General features: G+C 33.3%; 2 protein-coding genes across 13 annotated transcripts in view; one reads left to right on the top strand and one right to left on the bottom strand.

Annotated features, from left to right (window-relative positions):
- The window catches only part of LOC125652375 (steroid hormone receptor ERR2-like), a 66,638-nt gene extending 60,010 nt beyond the window's left edge, over positions 1–6,628 (top strand). For all 11 annotated transcript variants that reach the window (XM_048881547.2, XM_056164966.1, XM_056164968.1 and 8 more), the window contains one exon: positions 147–6,628. In XM_048881547.2, the coding sequence (XP_048737504.1) occupies positions 147–388 (242 nt within the window). In that variant the 3' untranslated portion in view covers positions 389–6,628. The remainder of the gene's footprint in view (positions 1–146) is intronic.
- Positions 6,629–6,798: 170 nt separating this feature from the next.
- LOC125652378 (uncharacterized) lies at positions 6,799–22,011 on the bottom strand. 2 transcript variants are annotated; one of them, XM_048881560.2, is made up of 9 exons: positions 21,503–22,011; positions 15,911–16,028; positions 15,396–15,496; positions 13,406–13,547; positions 10,649–10,743; positions 10,417–10,522; positions 10,211–10,295; positions 9,895–10,074; positions 6,799–7,126 (listed from the first exon to the last, which is right to left on the bottom strand). In XM_048881560.2, exons 1-9 carry the CDS (start codon positions 21,662–21,664, stop codon positions 7,078–7,080), a joined length of 1,038 nt encoding a protein of 345 aa, XP_048737517.1. In that variant the 5' UTR covers positions 21,665–22,011; the 3' UTR covers positions 6,799–7,077. The 2 variants fall into 2 exon arrangements, with proteins under 2 accessions (XP_048737517.1, XP_048737516.1); XM_048881559.2 differs by having other exon boundaries at positions 9,864–10,074.
- Between the last annotated feature and the right edge of the window lie 2,252 nt (positions 22,012–24,263).

The following is a 24,263-nucleotide window of genomic DNA, read 5'->3' on the forward strand; positions in this document are numbered from 1 at the left end:
CAATTTTTCATTCATTGTGGTAAAATGGATTCTTTGTGCACTTGAAGTTAGATACTATTTTCAATGAAGTGTAGTGATTGAACCAGAAATATATGATGAAGCTGTAAGTGCAAATAGAGTTTATTGAGATAATGAAATCATTTTAGATGTGGCTATTGAGAATAGTGAAGCAGTGAGGCAGCTCCAAGACAAATTGCAAGACTCCCTGATTGAATACGTCAAATACCGCTATGTTGGTAATCTCCGTCGCTTAGGACATCTATACATGCTGCTCCCAGCTCTCAATCACATGAAATTGCTTGCCAAGCAATACTGGTTTGATGTGAAGAAGGATGGGAGGATCATGATGCACAAGCTTTTTCTGGAAATGTTAGAGGCAGACTCTTGACGTTGCTGAATGAAGAGAGACAACTCTTGAATAGTGTTAAGTTTTTTTTCTTTGCAAGCATGTGATATATTTTGTAATTATTTTGAAAAGCTTTCACAGAATAAGAATAGATAACAGATGCAGTTCATTGTATATTTTTAGTATAATTATGCAAATTTAGATTTGTGTAAAGTTTTTGTTGTTTGTTTTTAGAATCTTGTTAAAAGAATTTCTGTATATCATGACATATGTGTGATGTGCGTAGGAAACCTGTGTGCTATAATAGTGCGTGTGAAAGAAAGAGGTGAAAAAACTGTTAAACTTACCCAGATCTCAAAGCTACCATAGTTAGACATTTTTGTTTCCCCAAATACTTTTAAAGCATGCTCCATCAATGAATTTGTCACAAGTTCTTGCTGATATTAAATGAAATATAATGATTAGTAAGAACTTATCAAAATATATCACAATTTACTCAGAAAATCAGCTGTGGGATAAACTGTATCCTACCGAACAATATTTGAACTTGTGTAAATTAATTTTCTGTAATCCCCACTGTTAGCATCAATGATGCTAACCATTGTGCCAAATCTGCAACTCCGTTTCCATTCATAGTAGACCAGGCTACATATTATCTCCCCCTTGTATATTGAATCAACTCCATTCATTCCAATAGTTTGCCATGTTCCACAGTAGTTATTGGCCCTAGTCAGAAGGCAGCAACAGTAAATAGGGGATTTCCCTGAACAAATCCTTTGACTTCTAGTTGATATAATCCCCTTTTGTAGTTTTTTAACCATATTAATGTTGGACCTTCACCATTGGCTGTTGGTGTTGACCATTTGGAACTCATCTACTTGTCCGTGGCATGTGAGAGGGTCAAGGGTCAAACAAACAGTTATCTGACCATTCCCACCTTTTCATGTGTATATTTTTACCAGCCCATGTACCATCACCAATTTGAATTTTCTGAATTAGACGGAAATTTATAATCAGTGAATTTGATGTGTGGTAAAAAGAATTTCCCAATGAATGAATTTAACAGCTTTTGTGTTTACTTTGATTGGGTGAAAATGGACCAATTATCATGATGCGAAGAACTAGTCATATTTAAATGTCTGCTTAGGCAGATCACCGCGATGATGTCCGTCCAAGACAGTTAATATTTGTCTCTCTTGTATTCTACAAATGAACTTGGCTGCATTAATTTTCAGGCTTGAGCGACACACTAAATTAGTAAAGTTCTTGTTGTTGAAAATATGCAATTTCTTATGTCAATTAAAGCATATGAAGTATAAATATGAAATGTAGAATTTTCTGTTAATGAACGGGCATTTAATTCAACATACCACATGTTATTATGACAATGATTTTTATGCAAGAAAATTATCAGCCAGGTTAACAAAGGATTAGGTTCAACCATATCTGGCCCTTGAGCATTAAATTAATATGAAATTCAGTAATTATGTTGAAATGATATGAATTTTTTTTTAAATTTCATGCATTATAAAATGATTTCTGTTTTTGATTATGAGGTTACAAAGTGGGTGGTTTTTCAAAATACTCATGAAAATCGTCTAAAATTTCAATTACTTGGCCAATTTAATGGCTAGAAGTTATAGGCACCATGTGTGAACCAAAACTATTTTTGCCTACTTGCAGCATTAGAATATGAAGTTTAACATATCTCAGTTTGATTTTATTTCATGCACGCCACCCAAACTTTCAGAAGCCTAAGGCATAAAGAAAAAGATTAAGTAAAGTAAAGATTAATGGCTAAAATTGTAGTTTTATATACTTCATCTATTTATTAATCAATGTTTATAAATACTTCTGTTATTTATGTAGTTTAAACTTATCGACAGATTGAAGGCCAAATTATACTGATGGTGAACTTAGTCCTTTCAAACTGATACATATGTGATACAAAAAATACAGAAAGTCAATCGGAAGAGAAAGTCAAAATGATAATTGGTTGAATGGTTGTTATAATACTGCATGGGATTTCTTTCATTTCTATAGATGAAATGTAGATATACATGTATATATGCATCAACACTGTACATGTAAAATTGTTAATGTTATGGATTTTTAAACAGAGTGTTAATTATTATGTATATTCCTAGATGAGTATGATCACATTAGAGCTGTGTAATATGATGTGTGATAGATGTATTTTAGTATGTTGCCAGCAATTTGCTTGTTTTCCAGTTGTTAGGTTTTTCCAAGTACCTATTTACATGTACCATGTATGTTTGTTGGTTGATGTTTTTTAATCGGTGCATTTAAATTGTATAGGGAGAAGTTATTTGATAGATCTGTATTGTGTGAGGCTATACATTGTATTGTGTTAAACTTACAATTTTCTCATTCAGAGGATGAATCCTTTGAGCTGGTTCTTCAGGACATGTCAGTATACAGTAAAAGATCAGTCCAAATTTCCTTACACTGACAATAATTTTCAATCGCTAAGTAGTACTTAATAATTGATTGGTATTCTTAGTGAATGAGTACTACTTTGTCAATTTGTTATAGTCGATAAAAGCATGTTTCACTGATCCTTGCTGTGATATGGACTTTGTCATAACACATTACAATGTTAAGCCAAGTGAGGGCCTATAACTTGTTTTCAGTTTTCTCAGGTTTTTTGTGTTTCCTCAGGTTACTAATTTGTGATATTTGATTCTGTTTTCATACTTAAAGTCATATTTAATCAGTTTTCAACTGTTATTATACCCTAGCTCTGCATTTGTAACAGAGTTTCTTACATCATTTAATTAACAGAAATTTGTTCGTTATTTTTATTTTATTTATTTTAGAATCGGTGCACAATATTATAAGACACACTGTAATATGGTAATATGTTTTCATCATTGTTACACAAGAAATCAGTATCTTATAAGATTTGGTCCAATTCTCTCACGGGTAGCATATCTTGTTCCATTATACAAAAAAATTACCTGTTTTATCATCAATATATTTTTCCGTGTATGATTATACTGATGATGAACAAGGTTACTTAACACAGTTATTACCTGAAGAAAACTGAAAATGACCTTGTTGGTCTTGAAGGGTGATAAAACAAATTGTACCATGGGTTTTTTTTATTTATTGTAACATTTCATTAATCAGATGTCAGAGCTCATATAGAAAGAGAAAATAGTTGCACTTCTATCACTGTAAACCATTGAACAAGAATTGTACATAGCTATATTTATATAAAACTTTTACAGTTTATATATTTAATCCAATATTGCCAATCTGACTGGTTTGGGTTGTTGGGAAAAAGGATTCTATCATGGAATTTCTTATTAACCTTCCAACCTGGACCAATATATATATATTCCAAGGTAAATAATGCTTTGCATGGTTCTATTTCAAGATAAAGTTGAATAAAAGATATGCATAGCTTAAAAAAAAAAAAAAAAAAATGCTAAAAAAATCTACTCAAAAATTATTTTGAAAAAGTAACAAAAAAATTTAATAAAATAAGAAAACAAAAAAAAAAATATTGAAAAAAGAAAAAAGGAAAAAAAAAATGAACAAAACAAAAACCCATATAAAAATTTAAAAAAAAAAAAAAAAAAAAAAAAAAATGAATGTTCACATGCAAAAGTTTGTTCATAGATATTCATGACTAAAAATGAAGAAAAAAAAGGAGGAAAAAAAATGTAAAAACACAAAATATACCCCCCAAAAATAATATTTGAAAATTATATCCATCCCCCTACAAAAAACAAACCTTAAATCTTTCATCATAGAGATTGAAGGGGAAAAATGCACCAAAAAAAAAAAAAAAAGAGGGAAAAAAAATGAGATAGCAAATAAAAAAAAATTAATAAAGAAAAAAGATTATGAAACATTATGCCATCACAAGATCATTTGCACACCAATGTAGTTAATTAATAAATTAATAAAGAAAAAAGATTATGAAACATTATGCCATCACAAGATCATTTGCACACCAATGTAGTTAGAGTTGCTTGTAGGTAAATTCATGGTTTACAGTGATAGAAACAAAGAAAATATCATTCCATTCACAGAGGCTTCATTTATCATACAGTAAACATTATTTTTGTTTTAAACATTTTGAACAAGATTATTATATATTATACATATTATGTACTGTATTGGAGGATTTATAATGATGGAAATCCTAAATTCTATATATTTGTTCAACAGAGTCATTTTCATGTAAACATATCACAATATCAGATTTTTTTTTCTTGTGATAAATTGTTCATCTGATCAACAGACTTGCCTGTACTAAATTCTCAGAAATATTTAAGTCTTGGACCATGATTTGGGGATGTTCTATAAATGGTAAACTCTTTTGAGTTCCTATAATCATTACAATTCCAAAAAAAGATGAATTTTTTGAAAATCACATTTAGATTAAATTTATTTATGCAGATTCCCCATAATTCATTCAAAAATAAAATTTATATTGTTGGTACCAAGCAGTGGCAAAATTTAAGATCAGCTTAAATGAATTATCAGATGTTTCTTCACCTTGATTTCCATTGCATTGTTAGGGGGGGGGGGGGGGGGGTCTTTGAATTTTCAATATGATAAGACATTAGAAATTATTTTGAATATTTGTTTCTTGTTCCAATTTTGAATAATTGTAATTCAAATGTTTTTATTTTTAAAAACTGAAGCATGCATGGATCTTTTTTTTTCTGTAATATGTTAATCTGTATGAAGTACAAAAAGTTTCAGTGTCATTCAAATACACAATTTCCGAGTTGTCCAATAGTTATTTCCCTTTGTTGAACTCTTTTACGCATGGTGAGGTGCAAAAAATATTTTTTTATTCATGCGGTGGGTTCAAATGCTTATCATTGCATTCATATATCTTGATTATTACCAGACATTATGCAACCACCCTCATTGCAGGGACACACAAATTTAGTAAGTTTGAGTACTTGATAATGAAATTAGCTCAAACAAAAATTGATTATCACCATCTTTCTTTGATAAAAGTATCACTTGTGTAGAAGAGGAAATAAATAATAATTTGATTTAATGATTTGATTCAAACAAATTATTTTTCATATGATCAGTTTAATGTATGCCAACGACTGATATAAACAAAATTTATGCTTTCAGAACTTTTATTTTCATTTACATAGCCATTCTATACTGTTACATCTTGTACCCACCAAAGCGTTCAATAGAATACTGAACGTACCTCCATCACAAAAGAGCCGATATCTCGGATTGCGTATTGACCTTGAATTATCACAAATTTTTTTCAGAAGAAAGTTATGTTGTTAAATATTTTATTTAATTTCTTTCTTAATATATTTTTTATTCAAATTGTGATTGAATTACTTGAAAATGATCTTTGTTGATTCTAGATTTCATTTCCGTCAAAAACTGGACTGGTGACAAAAACTTTTTTCTTCTGGTTTTATGCAAAATTTAAAAATATTCCCTAATTTTTGGGGGATTTTTTGTTGTTGAAAGTTTGAAAATGAGAATTCATTTTAAAATTATTAATAGTAATTTATTTTTGGAAATTTAGTGTTTGAATAAGTGATACTGGAGAAATATAAGACAAGGTGCTCCTTATGATAATTTCATCATACTATTCATATTTTATACAAATTTCATTTCACACTCTTTTAAAAGATCCAAATACCCTGTCAAAAATGAAATCCTTGCTCTTTCCCTTTGTATTTTACTTTGTTTAGTTAGGAAGCATGTTTCCCCTCCATTATTGGAAACCTGAATTATATTGCTTGGTTTTAAGTAGGTATAGACTGGCTCAAGTTTAGCCAACCAGCTGCAGATGGTTATAAATCATATGAAATCTGACACAAATGAAAAAGAAACGAGTTAAATATTTACAATATTTGATAGTTTTCTGCATTTAAAATGCTTTATTCAAGAAATGTTTCATTTTTTCCTGAATTTTTAAAGTCAAATTAAGGTGGCTCGTCAATCAGCAAGGTTCCAGAACTCTTTAGCTACATTATATACTATTTCCTTAGTATTATATATTCAGAAACCTACCAATATATCCAAATTGAAAATTACTAAAGTGTAAAATCTTAGTTATTTACAAGAAATCTTTTATGAAAACATGCTTAAGAGTTTTGGCACCTTGCGTATAAATACTTCACTTTATATTTGGAATTTTTCTTGTGTTATTACATTGAATTGGGGATAGTATAATACCTTGTTACTTTTCTTCACGAGAAAGATGTATTTTCTTAGAAGTTATCTTCAAAATAAAGCCAGTATTGAATGTGAGTGAGTGGTGTTTTTTTTTAAATACATGTAATACATGTATATTGACAAATGGAGCTTTATGGGTCATATTTGATATCTCTATTACGTATATCCTTTATGACATGCACGTCAATATGAATGAAAGATTCTCGACAGGATGTCAAACAAACAACCAACCAACCTTTCTGACATAGATTAATAAATTGAATACCTTTATTAAAAATATCAAGTATCGTACAAAACAAGATTCAATGCTTGGATTTGTGCATTTTGAAATTTTCTTTCTTCATATGCTTGAAAACATGGATTGGTTCGTAATTTGTAATGTGAAAACTCTTGGAAAACATTTGGAGCATTAGACTTGACTTTCTGTCAGAATCAGGCCTTGACTTTCCCCCCATGCCAAGTACTCTTGATTTCCTGATCCATTTTATCGGTGTGTTCGTTGTGGTTGACCAGTTCCCATTTTTTCATCCACGGTCCCTGGATAGTTGTATCGAAGTTGGCATCCTCAGCATTCTGCAATACAAAGCAACTTTAGCTTTGAATACTCTATATGTTTAACAGGGTTGTATGCATACATGTAGGTAGCTGGTTCAATGTTCAACACGCATAATGGAGGTATTCATATAGAGTATTTTACAGGTCTAAAACAAAAGTGTGAAGCTATCCGCGAATACTTATGTGCAATTCACCCGCATGACACATGAGAGCAAACATTTGCAGTTTTTAGCTCACCTGAACTGAAAGGTCAAGTGAAGTTTTTCTGATTACCCGTTGTCCGTGTGTCTGTAAACTTTTCACATTTTTGACTTCTTCTCCAGAACCACTGAGCCAATTTCAATCAAACTTGGCAAAAAGCATCCTTGGGTGAAGGAAGGACTTTCAAGTTTGTTCACATGAAGGGCCATGTCCCTTTCAAAGGGGAGATAATTGCAAAAATAGGGTCAGGTCATTTAAAAATCTTCTATTCAAAAACCACTGGGCCAGAAGAGCTGAAATTTACGTGAAAGCTTCCTGACATAGTGCAGATTCAAGTTTGTTAAGGTAAGGTTTGCGACATTTTGACATGTAGCAAACAAAGTCATGTTGCATATCAGTATGTTCAGTAGGAATTTATCTTTTAAAAATTGACTTTTTAAAAAAAAAAAAAATCACCCATGTCGTTTTTTAACCAGATAGGCTTATTTTTGTGATGTTTTACATTTTCGGGATCTTGGTACAAAAGGGAATACTAGTGGTATAAAAACTACACGAGGCAAACTTACGGGGTAAAAAGCTGGTAGAATTTTTAAAAGAGTATTATCTATAAGATTATACTAATGGGTAGAAAAATGTTATTTTAAAACACAAAAAATAGCACTTTTTATATCTTCTATCAGAAAGGTTTGGAAGAATATCAGATTCTTGAATAAAATTTAAATTGGTTGCCATGGCAACAAAAAATGTATATTGAGCAGCTTTACAAGGTCTAGTTAGTAAAAATGACACTAATTAATCTGTTTTATGTCGACGTAATGCAAATGTTCCTCAGACAAAATTAAGACTATTTTAAGATGTACTAGAGAAGACCCCTTTTTTATTCTTACATGATCATATCAGTCACATATTCTACATTTTAAAGTTCATGCGATAAATCGCTCAATCAGCGCAAGCAGATGTCATAGCATTGAAATATGAAGAGCATGTAATTAGAGAGCATTGTCAAGTTTATTTTTTAAAATGCTTGTGAATGTCATAAAAATGAGAAACATTATTTTGTCATAGAGGGTATACACATACACTTGACAGCGGTAGTTGATAACAAGTAAATATTATGACACGTCATAAAGCACGAAGTGCACTGAGGTATATCAAGAGTTATCTCCCTGTTGTTGCAAACCTTATCTTAAAACCATGACTCCCGGGGGGTGGGGGGGGGCCACATAGGGGATCAAAGTTTTACATACAAATATAGGAAAAATCTTTTTAAGAACGACGGCCAGAAAAGTTTACACTTAAATGAAAGATTCCTGACATTGCAGATTCAAGTTTGTCAAAATCATTGCCCCTGGCGGTAGGATGGGGCCACAATAGGACATTAAAATTTTACATACAAATGTATAGGAAACAAGAGGCCCCATTGGCCGCATCGCTCACCTGAGTCACCTTAAGCTTGGCTCATATTTAAGATTTTTCCTATATTTCGCATGTAAAACTTTGATCCCTATTGTGGCCCGAACCTACTCCCGGGGGCCATGATATTTTCAAAATTTGCACCCCAAATCGTCGCCTATCTCAAATCGTCACCGGCGACGATTTAGGGTTTCTTATGTAACACATGAACCTTCATGTGAACTTGAACTTTCCTGGCCTAGTGGTTTTTTTAGAAGATTTCTCTATTTATTTGTATGTCAAACTTTGATCCCCTATTGTGGCCTCACTCTACCCCCAGGTGCCATGATTTTAATAAACATGAATCTACACTGTGTAGGAAAGCTTTCATGTAAAGAACTTTTCTGGTGATTATTGAGAAAAAGAGATTTAAAGATTTTCCCTATATATTCCCATGTAAAGCTTTTATCCCCTATTGTGTCCCCACCTTAACCTATGGGGCCTTGATTTTAACAAAATTGAATCTGCACTATGTCAGAAAGCTGCTATGTAAATTTTATTTTTCCTGGCCCAGTGAATCTTGAGAATATTTTTAAAGATTTTCCCTATATATATTCCCACGTATTTGATCCCTATTGTGGCCCAACCCTACCCGCAAGGGGGGGGGGGGGGGGACATGAATTTAACAAACTTTAATCTGCAATCTAAATTTGAACTTTCCTGGCATGAGAAGATTCTAAGATTTTTCTTATCAAATTGCATGTAAAACTTTGATCTCCTATTGTGGCCCCATCCTACCCCAGGACCCTGGTTTTAAAAAACTTGAATCTGTACTATGTCAGAAAGCTGTCATATAAATTTGAACTATCCTGGCTCAGTGGTTCTTTAGTAGAAGATTTTTAAATGACCTCACCCTATTTTTGCATTTTCGTGATTATCTCCCCTTTGAAGGAGACAAAGGCCTTCATTTAAACAAACTTGAATCCCCTTCACCCATGGATGATTTGTACCAAGTTTTATTGAAATTGGCCCAGTGCTTCTGGAGAAGAAGATGAAAATGTGAAAAGTTTAGGGACAGACTGCAAAAATGATCAGAATAGTTCACTTGAGCTTTCAGTGCAGGTGAACTAAAAACTCTCATATACTAGATACTCTTACGCACGGGAAGTACATCTTGCAAATCGTTGACATACTCCTTTTGGATGTCCCATCGGTTTTCCCCCTCAAAACCCGACCAGTTTATCTTGTAGTTGGGGTCCTTGGACGTGCGAAATAATAGGTTTTCTCGGATTCCGTAAAATCCGGCGGAGTGGCTTGGTATTTGCCAGCGAAGATCCAGGCTCCAACGGATTTTATCAGACATATTGGGTAGGCTGGAAAATAGTGGAGCATTCTGGACCAATGTTTGAACAATTAGAATTTACACTCTATACATGGTGTCATCGCATTCCATGAGGCTGCATCAAAATGTAAACATTTTCACAGTGACTTTTAATGAATATTTATTACCTTCTGTGAGGGATCATGTTATTCAACAGAAGCATTCCTCCATAGGGAACCGGGCACGTCACGATGTCTTTTTCCAAATCAATTCCTGTTGTCAGACGAAAACGTACTGATTAAAACATTCCGATGGTGAACAAAAAAATCATAAAAGGTACAAAATTTGAAATATTACAGTGAAGAAAATACTCTAAAATTGATGCTAGTATTACCCAGAGATTTTTTCATTTCCTCTTCCTCCAGCATAACATACCAAGTGTTTCCATAGCAACATTGGTGAGTTGCGACTTTTCCGGTCTTGTGCCCTTTGTGTGCCACCTAGATTTTTACATTATTGCTAAGTGAAATTAGGATTTGTGTTTGGAAAAACTAGAAATGATACATGGTGTTTGCACTGAAAAGTCTACATGTATTTAAAGATAGAAATGCAATCGGTTTCTGTACCTGCATACAGCCATTTTGTGCGTTGGCGTCTAGTAGAGGTATCCAGGCTGTCGGCTGAAGAACTGTGTAAGAATCCCTGTCTAAGTAGGCGGAGTCTGTAGAAGACAGAGACATATTGGAATATGCTGGGATTTATGATCTGAGCGATATGTACAATGTATTGCAAAAATTTTATCCCAATGTTAACGATAATCCATTGCACTTATTTTGGCTTTCAACAAGCGGACAGTAATTTTGTACTATCTGTATCATAAACGAAATAGAATCTTAATGTTGATTTAATTGAAGTGTTGTATAGGTGGTATTTTAATCAGGCCACACCCTTCGCCGATAAATATTGCTTTTATGGATAAAATGCGGAGCGAAACTGCGATGGCAAAGCAGCGAATTTGCGAGGACGAAAACGGAAACCTAATATCGCTCAGGACTTTGTCTTCAACTTTGCCAATCGTAAATACTCGACCATTTATTGGTTGCGGTAACTTTGCACTTCGCAAGCGGAAGTTATTGTTTACGAACGCCCATTGAGCTCATTATCGTAGCCGGGGGAAAATCGCATTATAACGCGGAACTAGAGAGGTTTGATAAAAGGTGAAGATAACGAACGCCGTAAATCGAAGGTTTTTATAAGGGATAGATCTGCAGCTCTCTGGTATACCCAATATTTTCTAGAGATCAAAGTTACATATCTACAGCTAAGGGCGACGGGGCAAAATTGCGAGAGTAAAAGAGCAATATTAATATCCCTTCTTCGTCTTCGCAACCTCCCACTCTCACCAAAACTCTTTACAGCCATACTTAATGAACGATTAAATGTGTGATCAAGCAATGAAGATATTATTTCTGATGCTCAGTTTGGATTTAAATCTGGTTTTAGTACAACAGATGCAATTTTTGTTTTACATGCATTAATTAATCGAAACCTTGCTAAGGGTAAGAAATTATATTGTTGCTTCGTAGATTATCAAAAAGCCTTTGATAAAATAGACAGAAAAATGTTATTTTTCAAATTAGCGAAACATGGTACTGACTGTCAAATGTTAAAAATTATCAAATCTATGTACTTTAACATTAAATCATGTGTAAGACACAAAAATCAGTTATCAGAACTCTTCAATTGTAATGAGGGCTTGATGCAAGGGGAATCACTCTCACCATTTCTTTTCTCTTTGTATGTGAATGATTTCGAGATGGAATTTATTGAAAACATGTGTATCCCAGTTGAAATCAAAGATATTGTTTTGTTTTTAATTATGTATGCTGATGATACGGTACTTTTTTCAGAGACAGAACAAGGTTTACAAGATATGTTGAATTGTTTACAAGATTATACCTCAACGTGGAAAATAAAGTTTAATGTGGACAAAACAAAAATAGTTGTTTTTAGAAAAGGTGGGAAATTAAAATATAATCATTGTTGGAAGTATGATAATAAGTTAATTAGTATTGTTGAAAATTTTAATTATTTGGGTATAACATCAAATTTTAATGGAAAATTTCACAAAACACAAAACAATGTAGAAAAGGTTTAAGTAGCCTATTAAACAAAATGAAAAAAATGCATCTAAATGTAAGTACACAGTTGTCATTGTTTGATACGTATATAGGAAGTCTAGCAAATTATGGTTGTGAAGTTTGGGGCTCACATCCAGCAAATGATTTGGAAAATGTTCATTTGAATTTTTGTAAAAAAGTTTATGTGTCAAGAAGTCTACTATGTCTATGATGGTCTACAATGAATTAGGACGGACACCTCTACATGTGCTAAGAAAGTATAGAATATTGAAATATTGGTTAAAACTAAAGAAGACAAATAATTGTATTTTAAAGAGTATTTATCAGGAAATGTTAGATGTTTGTGACTCAAATTCTTATACTTGTTGGTTGACATATGCAAGAAATTTATTATATTCTTTAGGATTTGGATATGTATGGAATTGTACTTATGATATAAATGAAAACAAATTTTTATCTGAAGTAAAACAAAGACTACAAGATGTGTTTATACAAGATATTTATAGTGTTTTTGAGACTTCACCAAAATGTAACTTATATAAATATGTCAATGAAGGTTTTAAATTACCATTGTATCTTACAAAATCTGTTCCAAATATGTATGTTCAAAATATTAGTAAATACCGATTATCCTCACATAGATTAGAAATTGAACAAGGTAGATTTAGCAATATTCCAAGAAACGAAAGAAAATGTAAATTATGTTCAGATAGTATTGAAGATGAATATCATTTTATATTAGTATGTCCTTTTTATAAAGATTGTAGAAAACAATATTTAAAGAAATATTATATACACCCCTCCACTTTCAAGCTTATCCAACTATTATCAACTGGAAATATTACGGAATTATGTAAACTTGGTAAATACCTATATAAATGTTCATCTATTAGATCTCAGTTATTATAAGATTATCCTCAGTATCTATCCTGTCCATGTACATCAGTATGATATCTTATGTTTTGTTATCATTTCATTGTATAAGTTGTTGTATATACTTTATACCTATGAACTGTATGGTTCTTGGTCAATAAACAATAACAATGCAATACCATCACATCTTTGCAATCTTGCTATCTCGCTCTTTCGCCCTCTCACTTTCGCTCCATCGACTCCTTCCGTGAGCAAATATGCATTTCGTAATTGTATACGATTTAACAATTCGGCATTTGAAATGGTATTGAAGAACATAACTATTTCAACCTGACAACAAACAAACGAAATTGGTTGTATATCTAGGACCTTGATGCCAAGGAACAGTTGTTGCCTCATTCTGAGGTGTCTTAGTGCGTAGGTTCCAAACCGGATGTCCCGCAATGTCAGGCCCTATCAGCTGCTCTACGACGTTTAACAAACGTTCATTGATCCAAAGGTCTTTAAAAGCCTACAACGCAAATATATTCTGGATACTATATTCATATTAAACCAGATATTTTATAGTAGCCGTCCCCCAACCATTTCGGAACAGATCTTACAGCGGATTTCAAAATGGAGATGGTGTTTGCAACTTTACAAATGCGTGTGTATCTGTATGAGCAAAAATGGAAATCTACAGGTAAGTTTCTTTATTTTTTTAATGATCATTCCAACATGGTTCCTTTTTTATTTCAGACATTTTTACACTTTCCATGTACATTGATGACAGCGGAGGATAATTATTCTTGATTTTGTAGATATGCATATGTTCCTATAGATTTTTATATCATTATTTAATGGTAGGTTTTTCAAATTTTTACAAAAATGCGAATATTTAAATGTGACTAACTTTGAAATATTAGATGTAGATTACTCTAACTTGACAATATATTTATGATGAGACATTTTTCAAGAATAACGAAGTAAGTTTCTATATTCTTATTTTATATGAAGCAAAAAAATCAAGTTAAACAGAGATTTAGTCAAATTGCCTGACCGTTCTACGGAAAAAATACCTTCGGCTTTATGAAACCGCTTTTACTCTTCTATGAATCCCGTGAGGGTCTGATATGGTTTGTTTTTATTATTATTATTTAGCCGCGGATATAGAGAATGGAACACACATTTGCTTCGTTGCCACTATTATTCAGAATACAAAAAAAAAAACACACACCAAAAAACTGTTCAGAACATACTTGCATGTTCTCCCGAGTTTCAATGCTACATCACGTACCGGTATAGAACGTTTAATACCATTGCAAGTAACTTTAATAGTGAGCAATACTTTTTTGTATCATTGATCGAATCAGAAAATAATATTCGTAGCACTAAAAATATATCGTGATGGTGTAATCATGCACACTTGTAAAACATTTAAAACAAAAGGCGAAATAAACATTTGTACCTGGAATAACACTTTAAACGAAATTAATACCCTTATATTATCTATTTACCAATTGACAGTAAGTGTGATGAGGCATGAAAGACCCTCGTGACGCACAAACTAAAGTAAATACAAAGGTTAAATGCACAAATGGCTTTCCATTAAAACCTGTTTTAAAGAAGCTTTTACTATGGAGCGCCAAATTAACATGAACTCAAATAATTGAAAATATCTTCAATTATTTGAAGATATCATCAATTCAATTATTGCTCTCGTTAATTGAATTAATGCGCTCATTAAATCAATTATTTCTCTCATCAATTGATTTAATGCGCGCATTATATCAATTCTTGCTCTCTTCAATTGAATCGTAGCGCGCATCAATTCAATTGTTGGTATAATTAATTCATTTGAAGAGATCATTAATTCAATTAAAGTGCGCATCAATTCAGCTGAAGAATTAATGCTATCATCAATTCAATTATTGCGCGCAATAATTCAGAATTGAAGATATCATTAATTATTTGAAGAGATCTTTAATCGAATTGTTGCGCGCATCAAATGAATTGATGATATCTTCAAATAATTGAAAATATCTTCAATTATTTGAGTTTATGTTAATTTGGCGCTCCATATTTTACTACAATGAAGTCGATCTACTATATGACAAGGTTTCCTGAGAGGAATCGGTACCTCATGTACTAGGATAGGGGAAAGGCTACCATAGTGTAATATCAGTACACACTCTAAAATTCTACAGGCGTTTGAACATAATACTTGCATTCTACTGAATAAATTCTCTTCGCGATTTTGAATGTAAAAGTTAACCTTTTTGGTGTTCTTTTTTTAAAACAAAAAAGAATATTGATTTGATTTTTAAAACTGCAGTAGACAAATTATTTTATACCGTGATACAAACGTATACACATGTACCTGTGGCAGAACTCCATATTTGTGCAAAATTATGTTTGCTCCGGGAAAGTCTTGCTCAATCTTCGTCAAACGCTCGAAAAATCCACACTCGCTGTAAAGCCCTATACAAGAATGGACACACCATTACCTTCTGATCTTGTATAAAGTAGAATAGACAAAATATGACATCTTTACGTAACATATTGAAAAATGGGAGAGGGGGAGGAGAGAAAAAGAAAAGGGGAGGGACGAAGAGAGGAGGACTTCCTGCATACCAACCCACCATATATAAACATGTAGGAAAATATACAATAAAAATGTTAGAGTAGGTTCATCCTGCATACATATATGTGTGTAGTCTGTGAAAACTTTGTCCATACATCAAAAATGTTGAAAATCATTATGTTTATTTTCAAAGGGTCGTGATTTTAATCCACAAGAATTGCAATTTTGAAAAGTAGCGTTCTGTGTACCGATAATTTATCTATTGATATTTGATAGATTAACTGTGCAAATATACACCAAGGCCATCGAACCTTTGATTTTTCCAGCTCCGTGTAACTTCTGAGCTAGCTGATCTACAAATTTTTCAATAGCCATCTTGCATGGTTCCAGTTCTTCCTTGGTAAAGAAGTTCTCAACGATCACATACCCCTACAAAATCAACAGCCACGTACAACTACAAGGTAATCACTGAAACCATTGTCTTCTGAACAAACAATCGCTGAAATAATCAACGACATTATACAACGACCAATCAATTTTTGTCATTTCGACGAGAAACGAATTGCATGTACATTACATATGAAACCCTATTAGGATCATTTCAAACATAACGAATTCAAAGGCGTAATATAATGCGATAGAAATGCGTAAAGATGTGAACCGGTAATTGTTGTCAAATGGGATATTAACACAAAACATCCAGGCCTCCAATGCATTGTCATGGACTCTAAATATAATCGAGAGCCTAAGACATAAATTGAACCTTCAATTTGTTACGGAGAAAACTGTTGGAAATAAAACAAACTATTTCAATTATTTCAAAATTCTTGAATGCATGCACACAAAATATTTGCCTATACTATTGGGGCTGCACGTGGTGAACTTGAACAAAAGCATTGTCTTTAAAGTGAAAAAAGAATGGATTTTAAAAGAGAGAAAAGGCAAAGAACATACTCCTTGCTAATAAAGGCAGACAAGTACATTCTCCTTGCTAATAAAGGCAGACAAGTACATACTCCTTGCTAATAAAGGCAGACAAGTACATACTCCTTGCTAATAAAAGCAGACAAGTACATACTCCTTGCTAATAAAGGCAGACAAGTACATACTCCTTGCTAATAAAGGCAGACAATTACATACTCCTTGCTAATAAAGGCAGACAAGTACATACTCCTTGCTAATAAAGGCAGACAAGTACATACTCCTTGCTAATAAAGGCAGACAAGTACATGGTCACAAACTGCATGCAAAGGATTTTAGTTGATATGTCCTATGAACTTTAAATAACCGCCGCGGTAGTCTAGCGTTCGCTCCAAATGCGGAATGTCTGGGTTCGAATCCCGGCTGCGACAGGCCTAGTTCGTTAAAACAGGTAGTGACAGTTCCATCGCCAATCGCTCGGCATCAGATGTGAATGTCAGGGTCCTCGGGAATGACCTTTAAAACGGATGTCCCGTGTCACAGTAGATGTGGCACGCTAAAGAACCCTCACTGCCTAATGGTTGTAAGCGCCGAGCATAGGCCTAGATTTGGTTGTAAGCGCCGAGCATAGGCCTAGATTTAAAGCCCTTTACCGTTATTGCTGAATCAGTGTGTAAAGAACGGCCTCATTTGGTATGAAATGTGTCAAACTGCATTTTACTGAAACTTAACAAACAAATATTGCACTAAATATTGTCAATATACATCGTAGTAAATGTATTCATATCAAAATGTTAATTCTGTGACGTCATAACTGTGCCGTAGATGTCATAACACGTGACGTTTGCATAAATTTCTCTAAAAATGACAAATTTTGGAACTTTGATTCAAAATTTCAGTTTGGTCACATTAAACGAACAAATTAAAAATTCTGACACGGGTAAAGAAATGAAAACTGCACAAATAAATGTTGGATTTAATTTGTTCGATGAAAGTGGCCATACGTAAATTTCTTGTTTTAGGTCTTTCACAAACATAATTTATGCATCGAATGATGAGTTTCTCATCTTGAAAATAGACGTGTCCTTATAAAACATTATAAAATGATAGATTTTTACATAGGATCTCAAAGCATTATCTCAATTATTTTGAAAAGTTTTATGTACATCTTTGATCGAGGAATGAATTATAGATTTCGGATGGATTTGCGAAATGCTTACTTTAAACGACTACTGAAACCCCAGTAACATAAACTTATTTGTCAGTAGCCTGCCTCGATTTAAAAGCTTATCATACACAGCTCTTGCATATTGAATCAGTTGAGAGACATAAACACAATATGCAGGTGAATAGAATATTGCTATATAAATATGGGAAGTTGACGATGTAGAAGTTGAAGTCACTCCGTTTGTCATAAAGTTGAGATTTTAGTTTGCCGTTAACATATAATTATGTTCAATAAAACATCCAAGCATGAAGCAGATGTGGAAGACTCTATGGTGTTTTTTATTTCGAGTTCACTGGGATGTATCGAATCGACATATGAATGAAAATCATCTTTGTTAATAGATAAAACGTCGTCGATACATCTAAATGTCGAGTTCAAGGCCACAGCAAGATATTTTTTCTTCTCTTGCAGATTCTGCCTCGTAAGAATATGAAAATATGTCAGCTAATAAAGGAGCACAATTCGTGCCTATGAAATTCCAACAGACTGTTGATTTTTCATTTAGACTAGTGATCTAATGTTATGAAATTAGTAGGTTTTTGTCCAGTGAATATAGAAAGAATTTTATTTTGAGGAATTTTATTTTGTCGGAACGAATCTTATTCCATGAGAATACATTTTGTATCGAGGGAACTAATTTTTTTCTTGGGAACGAATTTTATTCCATAGGAACGAATTCATTATGTAGGGACGAAGAAAAAAATCTCTTTTACCCGTCCTAAACTATGGCGTGTAAAACGTTGCACTATTATACTAATCTTGTTATTCATATTCGAAAACTTGTAATTTATATTCTAAAGCATATCATTCAGTCATATTCGAAAAGTTGTTATTCATATTTGATAATTTTATCATTCATATTCAAGAACATGTTATTCTTATTCTAAAACGTGTTATTGATATTCAAAAACATGTCATTCTTATTCAATAAATTGTTATTCATATTGTAAACTTTTCATTCATATTAAAAAACATGTGATTCATATTCGATAATCTTATCATTCATATTCAAAAACATGTTATTCATATTCGATAATCTTCTTATCATTCATATTCAAAAACATATGATTCATATTCGATAATCGTATCATTCATATTCAAAAACATGATGTGATTCATATTCGATAATCTTATCATTCATATTCGATAATCATGTCGTTTATATTCGATAATTATGTTATTTATATTCGACAATCATGTCATTCATATTCGATAATTTTGCTATTCATATTCAAAAGCATGTAATTCATATTCGATAATCATGTCATTCTTATTCGATAGTCATGTCATTCTTATTCGATAATTTTTCAATTCTTATTCAATATAATTTGCATTGTGGGTAATATTATCTGTTTGTAAAGTCTCTGCTCATTGGGTACATGTATGTGAAAACGAAAGTAGATTATGGTGTTACCATATCTGGACCACGTGTACGCAGCACATTCATAGGTAATGAATGTATATTGATTGATAAACTTTTAGTAAATGTTCAACGTATTACACTAACTAACATAAAGAATGTATACTTACCACCAGATATGGTGACACCATAATCTACTTTCGTTTTCACATACATGTACCCAATGAGCAGAGACTTTACAAACAGATAATATTACCCACAATGCAAATTATATTGAATAAGAATTAAAAAATTATCGAATAAGAATGACATGACTATCGAATAAGAATGACATGATTATCGAATATGAATTACATGCTTTTGAATATGAATAGCAAAATTATCGAATATGAATGACATGATTGTCGAATATAAATAACATAATTATCGAATATAAATGACATGATTATCGATAAGATTATCGAATATGAATCACATCATGTTTTTGAATATGAATGATAAGATTATCGAATATGAATCACATGTTTTTGAATGTTAATGAAAAGTTTACAATATGAATAACAATTTATTAAATAAGAATGACATGTTTTTGAATATGAATGATAAAATTATCGATTATGAATAACAACTTTTCGAATATGAATGATATGCTTTAGAATATAAATTACAAGTTTTCGAATATGAATAACAAAATTAGTATAATAGTGCAACGTTTTACACGCCATACTAAACTAGCCACGGTATAGTATTGTAATATATAATTACGTCAAGAAGAGCAGCAGGTGAAAGTCACGTGAATACTTATCATTTCCATTAGTGGAACTCTTCAAATTAAAGGCGCGTAAAGTCGTGCTACCGGGACAACATACGTAAACATTACTTAGGCATACGTAATATAAATTATGGTATCGAATACATATTAAAACCGACTGCAAACCACGACACTGATTAAAATTCTAAAGGCAAAAGGAATTGATTATTCTTACAAGAAAACAGACGAACTTATTAAACTATGTGAAGGAGTGCAGGTACTAAATCTGCCAAATCTGACCGATATAAAGCATCAGTCGCAAGAAGAACTGTGAAGGGAAAAACCAATTCATGCACATCCGACACAATAACTTTTCTTGTAATTAATGGGATTCATATGTTATTAAGATTATTCTGTCAGATTATGAAGACATTCTATTTTATACAATTTGGACAGGTTCATATGGCATGAACTTTGTAATCGTTAATGCCCCCCCCCCTCTCTCTCTCTCTCTCTCTCTCTCTCTCTCTCTCTCTCTCTCTCTCTCTCTCATTTTCAAATATTTTAGTATAAGTTATATACTTGCCAAACTGCATTTTTTAAGACGTTTATAACGCTAATTAACATAACAAATGCGTTTCTAAACTGCATCTAAGCTATTTTGAAAATTACAAAATATTGATTGACTTAGGACAGAGAACATCGTTGTTTGGAATTTTTATAATAGGTGTAGTGGAGTTTTAAAAAAAACCATGTAACATCCTTGATAAACTAGTGTTAGTATATTTTTAAAATACAGTTTGACCAATGGCTATTTTATTTAAAAGTTCACCATGTACTTTAACTTAAAAAGGGGGGGGGGTTGCTATGAACGTTTCGTTTATGTCCCAGTAATCTCGCACTTGCTCGCGAGACTTGTGCATTTTCTTACCAATGACGCACAAGAGTCATCAAAGCGCGATAACTCTAATGTGCTGGTAATGAGAAGTATTGCTCATCAGCTGAAATATGATGGAGTGTTCTGGAAAAATGTCGCCGTCACTGCGGTACTTCATTGAAAAACACGTAGAGAAAATAAGTTGTTTGCAAAAATACCATAACCGGACAATATTTCTTATACCTTCGTTCGTTTTGTTACGTTGTTGTTGATATATGCTTATTGCTTGGTAACCCTTTTGAATTATCAAGCTTTCTTTCGCATTATTTGGTTGGGGTTTTTTTGGGGGGGGGGGGGGGGGGGTGCGTTTATATTCGGACTTGAATCTGTTAATTACTCCTTTCGATCGCGTTACAACGCTTGAAGTTATTTTATTCACGTTATTACGCCTTTTTTCTTTCTTTTTTCTTTTGCGTTACGCCATTATATCGCGTTTATACACCTTTGACTTGCGTTATTACGCCGTTCTTTTGCTTTTAAATTTACCCACTCCCCTTTCTCCCCGTTATTAAGTGATTTTCATACGCTAATGAATTCGCTGCTTAAACCCTATATGTGTACAAGTCATGGAATTCTTTTGACCCCTACAAGAATGTTTTAGTCGACATAATTGAACATGAGAAAAACCTCCTGACTTCATTACATTTAACATTAATTCTGTAATTTTCATTTACATATGTTATGCAACAAATAAATATATACACACATCTTCAAAGAACTTCTTTATCAGTTCGTCCGGAAGTTGTCCAGGTTTCTTTTCTTTTGCTTCCGGTCTCGCCGCCAAGTTGAAGATGTTCGGATGGCATTCTCCAGTAAATCCAGGAAGGACAGTGTTTAATTCGTTGGCAGATGTTTGCTCTGACGGCATGGTTTTAGTACAATTGATCGAAGAACAAAATCATACCAGTAGCCAGTGATGAATTTTATCTAATCGGACTGTTTATCAGAACAAGAGGCATGCAGGGGCAATGCATGCATGACTTTTGTGTCTCGCAGAAATATCTCTAAATGTAAACTATGTAATGATAAAGGGGTCATGTATGTTTGCAAAAAGGTCATAATTCTGATACGTAATCAAAACAGTGTACATGTACATATCAAAATATTAAGTAGAAGTTGTAATTCTTGGTAACTTGACGAATATTCTTCTGCTTAAAGACTGTGAAGCTTTGTCAGATATACGTACAAACTACTTGAATAAAATATTGTCATGACCCAAATAATGAGGCACGCATCAAATGTAGTAAATACGTTAACCTCGCTATCTCCGTCAAGTCCTTAGTCTGGTTCCCGAGGACTTCCGAAGTGCAAGCTTGCACTAGGGCATCGGAAATCAGGCATTGAATATAATATGTCATCATAGAGTTCTTTGAAGACCGCCGTTCTTCGCACGGGTACAAATTCCTGCCGATCCCGAACGCCAAGTACGTATCACGAGTACGGGTTCGAGGTGCTAGAACTCATACCACCTCTGTAGGTAGTATGGGTTACACACATGTTCTCGTTATTCGCGACACGTGTACGATAACAATTGGAACGACGACGACGATAGTGTTGATTTATAGTGCAGGCTGCCCAGAAGGGGCCCCGCTACACTAGGATTGTTGAGACGATGGTGGTCGACCCTCGAATCCCCTGGGAATGGGGACAGGTCTTCATGAAGATCCGGGCATGGTTGGGTTCTCCAGAAGATGGTGGATGGGTTCATCTCTTCTTCATCGAGTCGATTGTCCACGGACCCCTACAGTATGATCGGGGAAAGCGCTTCTTGAAGAAAGTTATTGCAAATCTTCATCTGTGGCCGATCAACCTTCGGATCTCCTCAGTAAAATTGGGGGAAATGGTCTTCTTGAAGACTATGTTAAGGACGTGGCAAAGGAGGTCCCGGGGTGAAGCCCTTTACTGAATTCAGTGCAGAAACCCACCAGCTCTGTGCTTAGTTTGTCTAAATAATTTAGATAGTCGCCTAAATCCCTTATTTATTAAGCAGAAGTATAGTTGTGTTTGTATGTGTGTTTATGACCGAAAGTAGAGTTGACCAAGCCCGCACGTCCATGACTTCATGAGAAAGTCACGGAAGATGCGTTAGACCATTGTCTTTAAGAGATAGTTGACAACTAACACCGATGCATTATTTTGAAAATAGTATTTGATAGATAAGTGTGTGCGTATCTGATTTAGGCTATGATAGAGCTTTATACCCTATTAAAAATAAAAAGGGACCAAAAAAATCCAAACTTCAACAGCATAAATAGATAAAAGGAGGAGACGGCTTCGTCCTTCAATTCATCATTTACCACAATGCGAGGGGGGGGGGGTCAGCCAATATATCTTAATTTGCATGGGATAACTTAATTATGCATATGGATAAAAAGAAAATTCAGTGTCCCCTCTCTGATTTAACGCGTCTGAGTATATGATGTACAGAGTCGGATATTACATTGGAATGGGACGGTGGTAAAACGGCTTTCTTTTAAATCCACGTTATGTATCAGTATCCCACCAGAGCTCACAGAAAGTATAATATGACTTTAGAATGATTTGTGAAGATGATCGGTGGGAATATTTTATATTTTGGAGCTATTATTGGTTCTACATGTATATATTTTGTTTCATTTGGTAGACAGAGGAGGGTTGGGTACGTACACAAGATCTATACATGCTATCCACACTTCAGGTGTCTGTTCACTACACTAATCCTGGCGCCATGCAAGCACTAGTGTTTCACAGCTTTATAAGACACTGAATGACTCCATGGAAGATAATGGCAGAAATGTCACTAAGGATCAATAAGTTCCACTTTTAATTTGGTGTCTTTTTGCAAAAGAAAAGTATTTCTCATCTCCCACAAAAAATGTAGAAATACTTTATCAGAGATGGGAGATGTCCTCATTATTCGTGGAAACAACTGTCACTAACTGTCACTAACACTGCATCCTTTTAGTCTTTTAACTGGCCCTGTGACATGCAGAACCATATGACCTCTATCCTTGCCCTTGATGACTGAGTACACATATAATGTACTTCTGATAGAAGTTGACCTTGCCTTTTTCAAGACCATCAATTCTTTTACAACAAGAAATGCAATAAAATGAGAAAGTCTAACAGATTGAAACACACAAGAGTCTATGTACTGTAATCATGATTTTATATGCTTATGTATAAAGAACTTCCTGGAAGAAATAAATTTGATATATCTTTAATATTCATAACCAATATTCCTTTAAGCTATACATGTTTATTATGATATCCATTGACGATTGTTATTCTTAACAAACTTCAGAGCGTATCATAATAAACTTGCTGTTAATGACTATATAACTCCTGAATTAGATTAAGGGAATTTGATACCACAGTGCAGAAAATTATATTGGAAAATGTGCAGCTTTGAAATTTATGAAATATATGATATCACAAAGTGTATTAATCAGTAATTGACAGTATCACTTATATAATTCATAAATGTA

Source organism: Ostrea edulis, chromosome 5 (genome assembly GCF_947568905.1).
Source record: "Ostrea edulis chromosome 5, xbOstEdul1.1, whole genome shotgun sequence".
Lineage (NCBI taxonomy): Eukaryota > Metazoa > Mollusca > Bivalvia > Ostreida > Ostreidae > Ostrea > Ostrea edulis.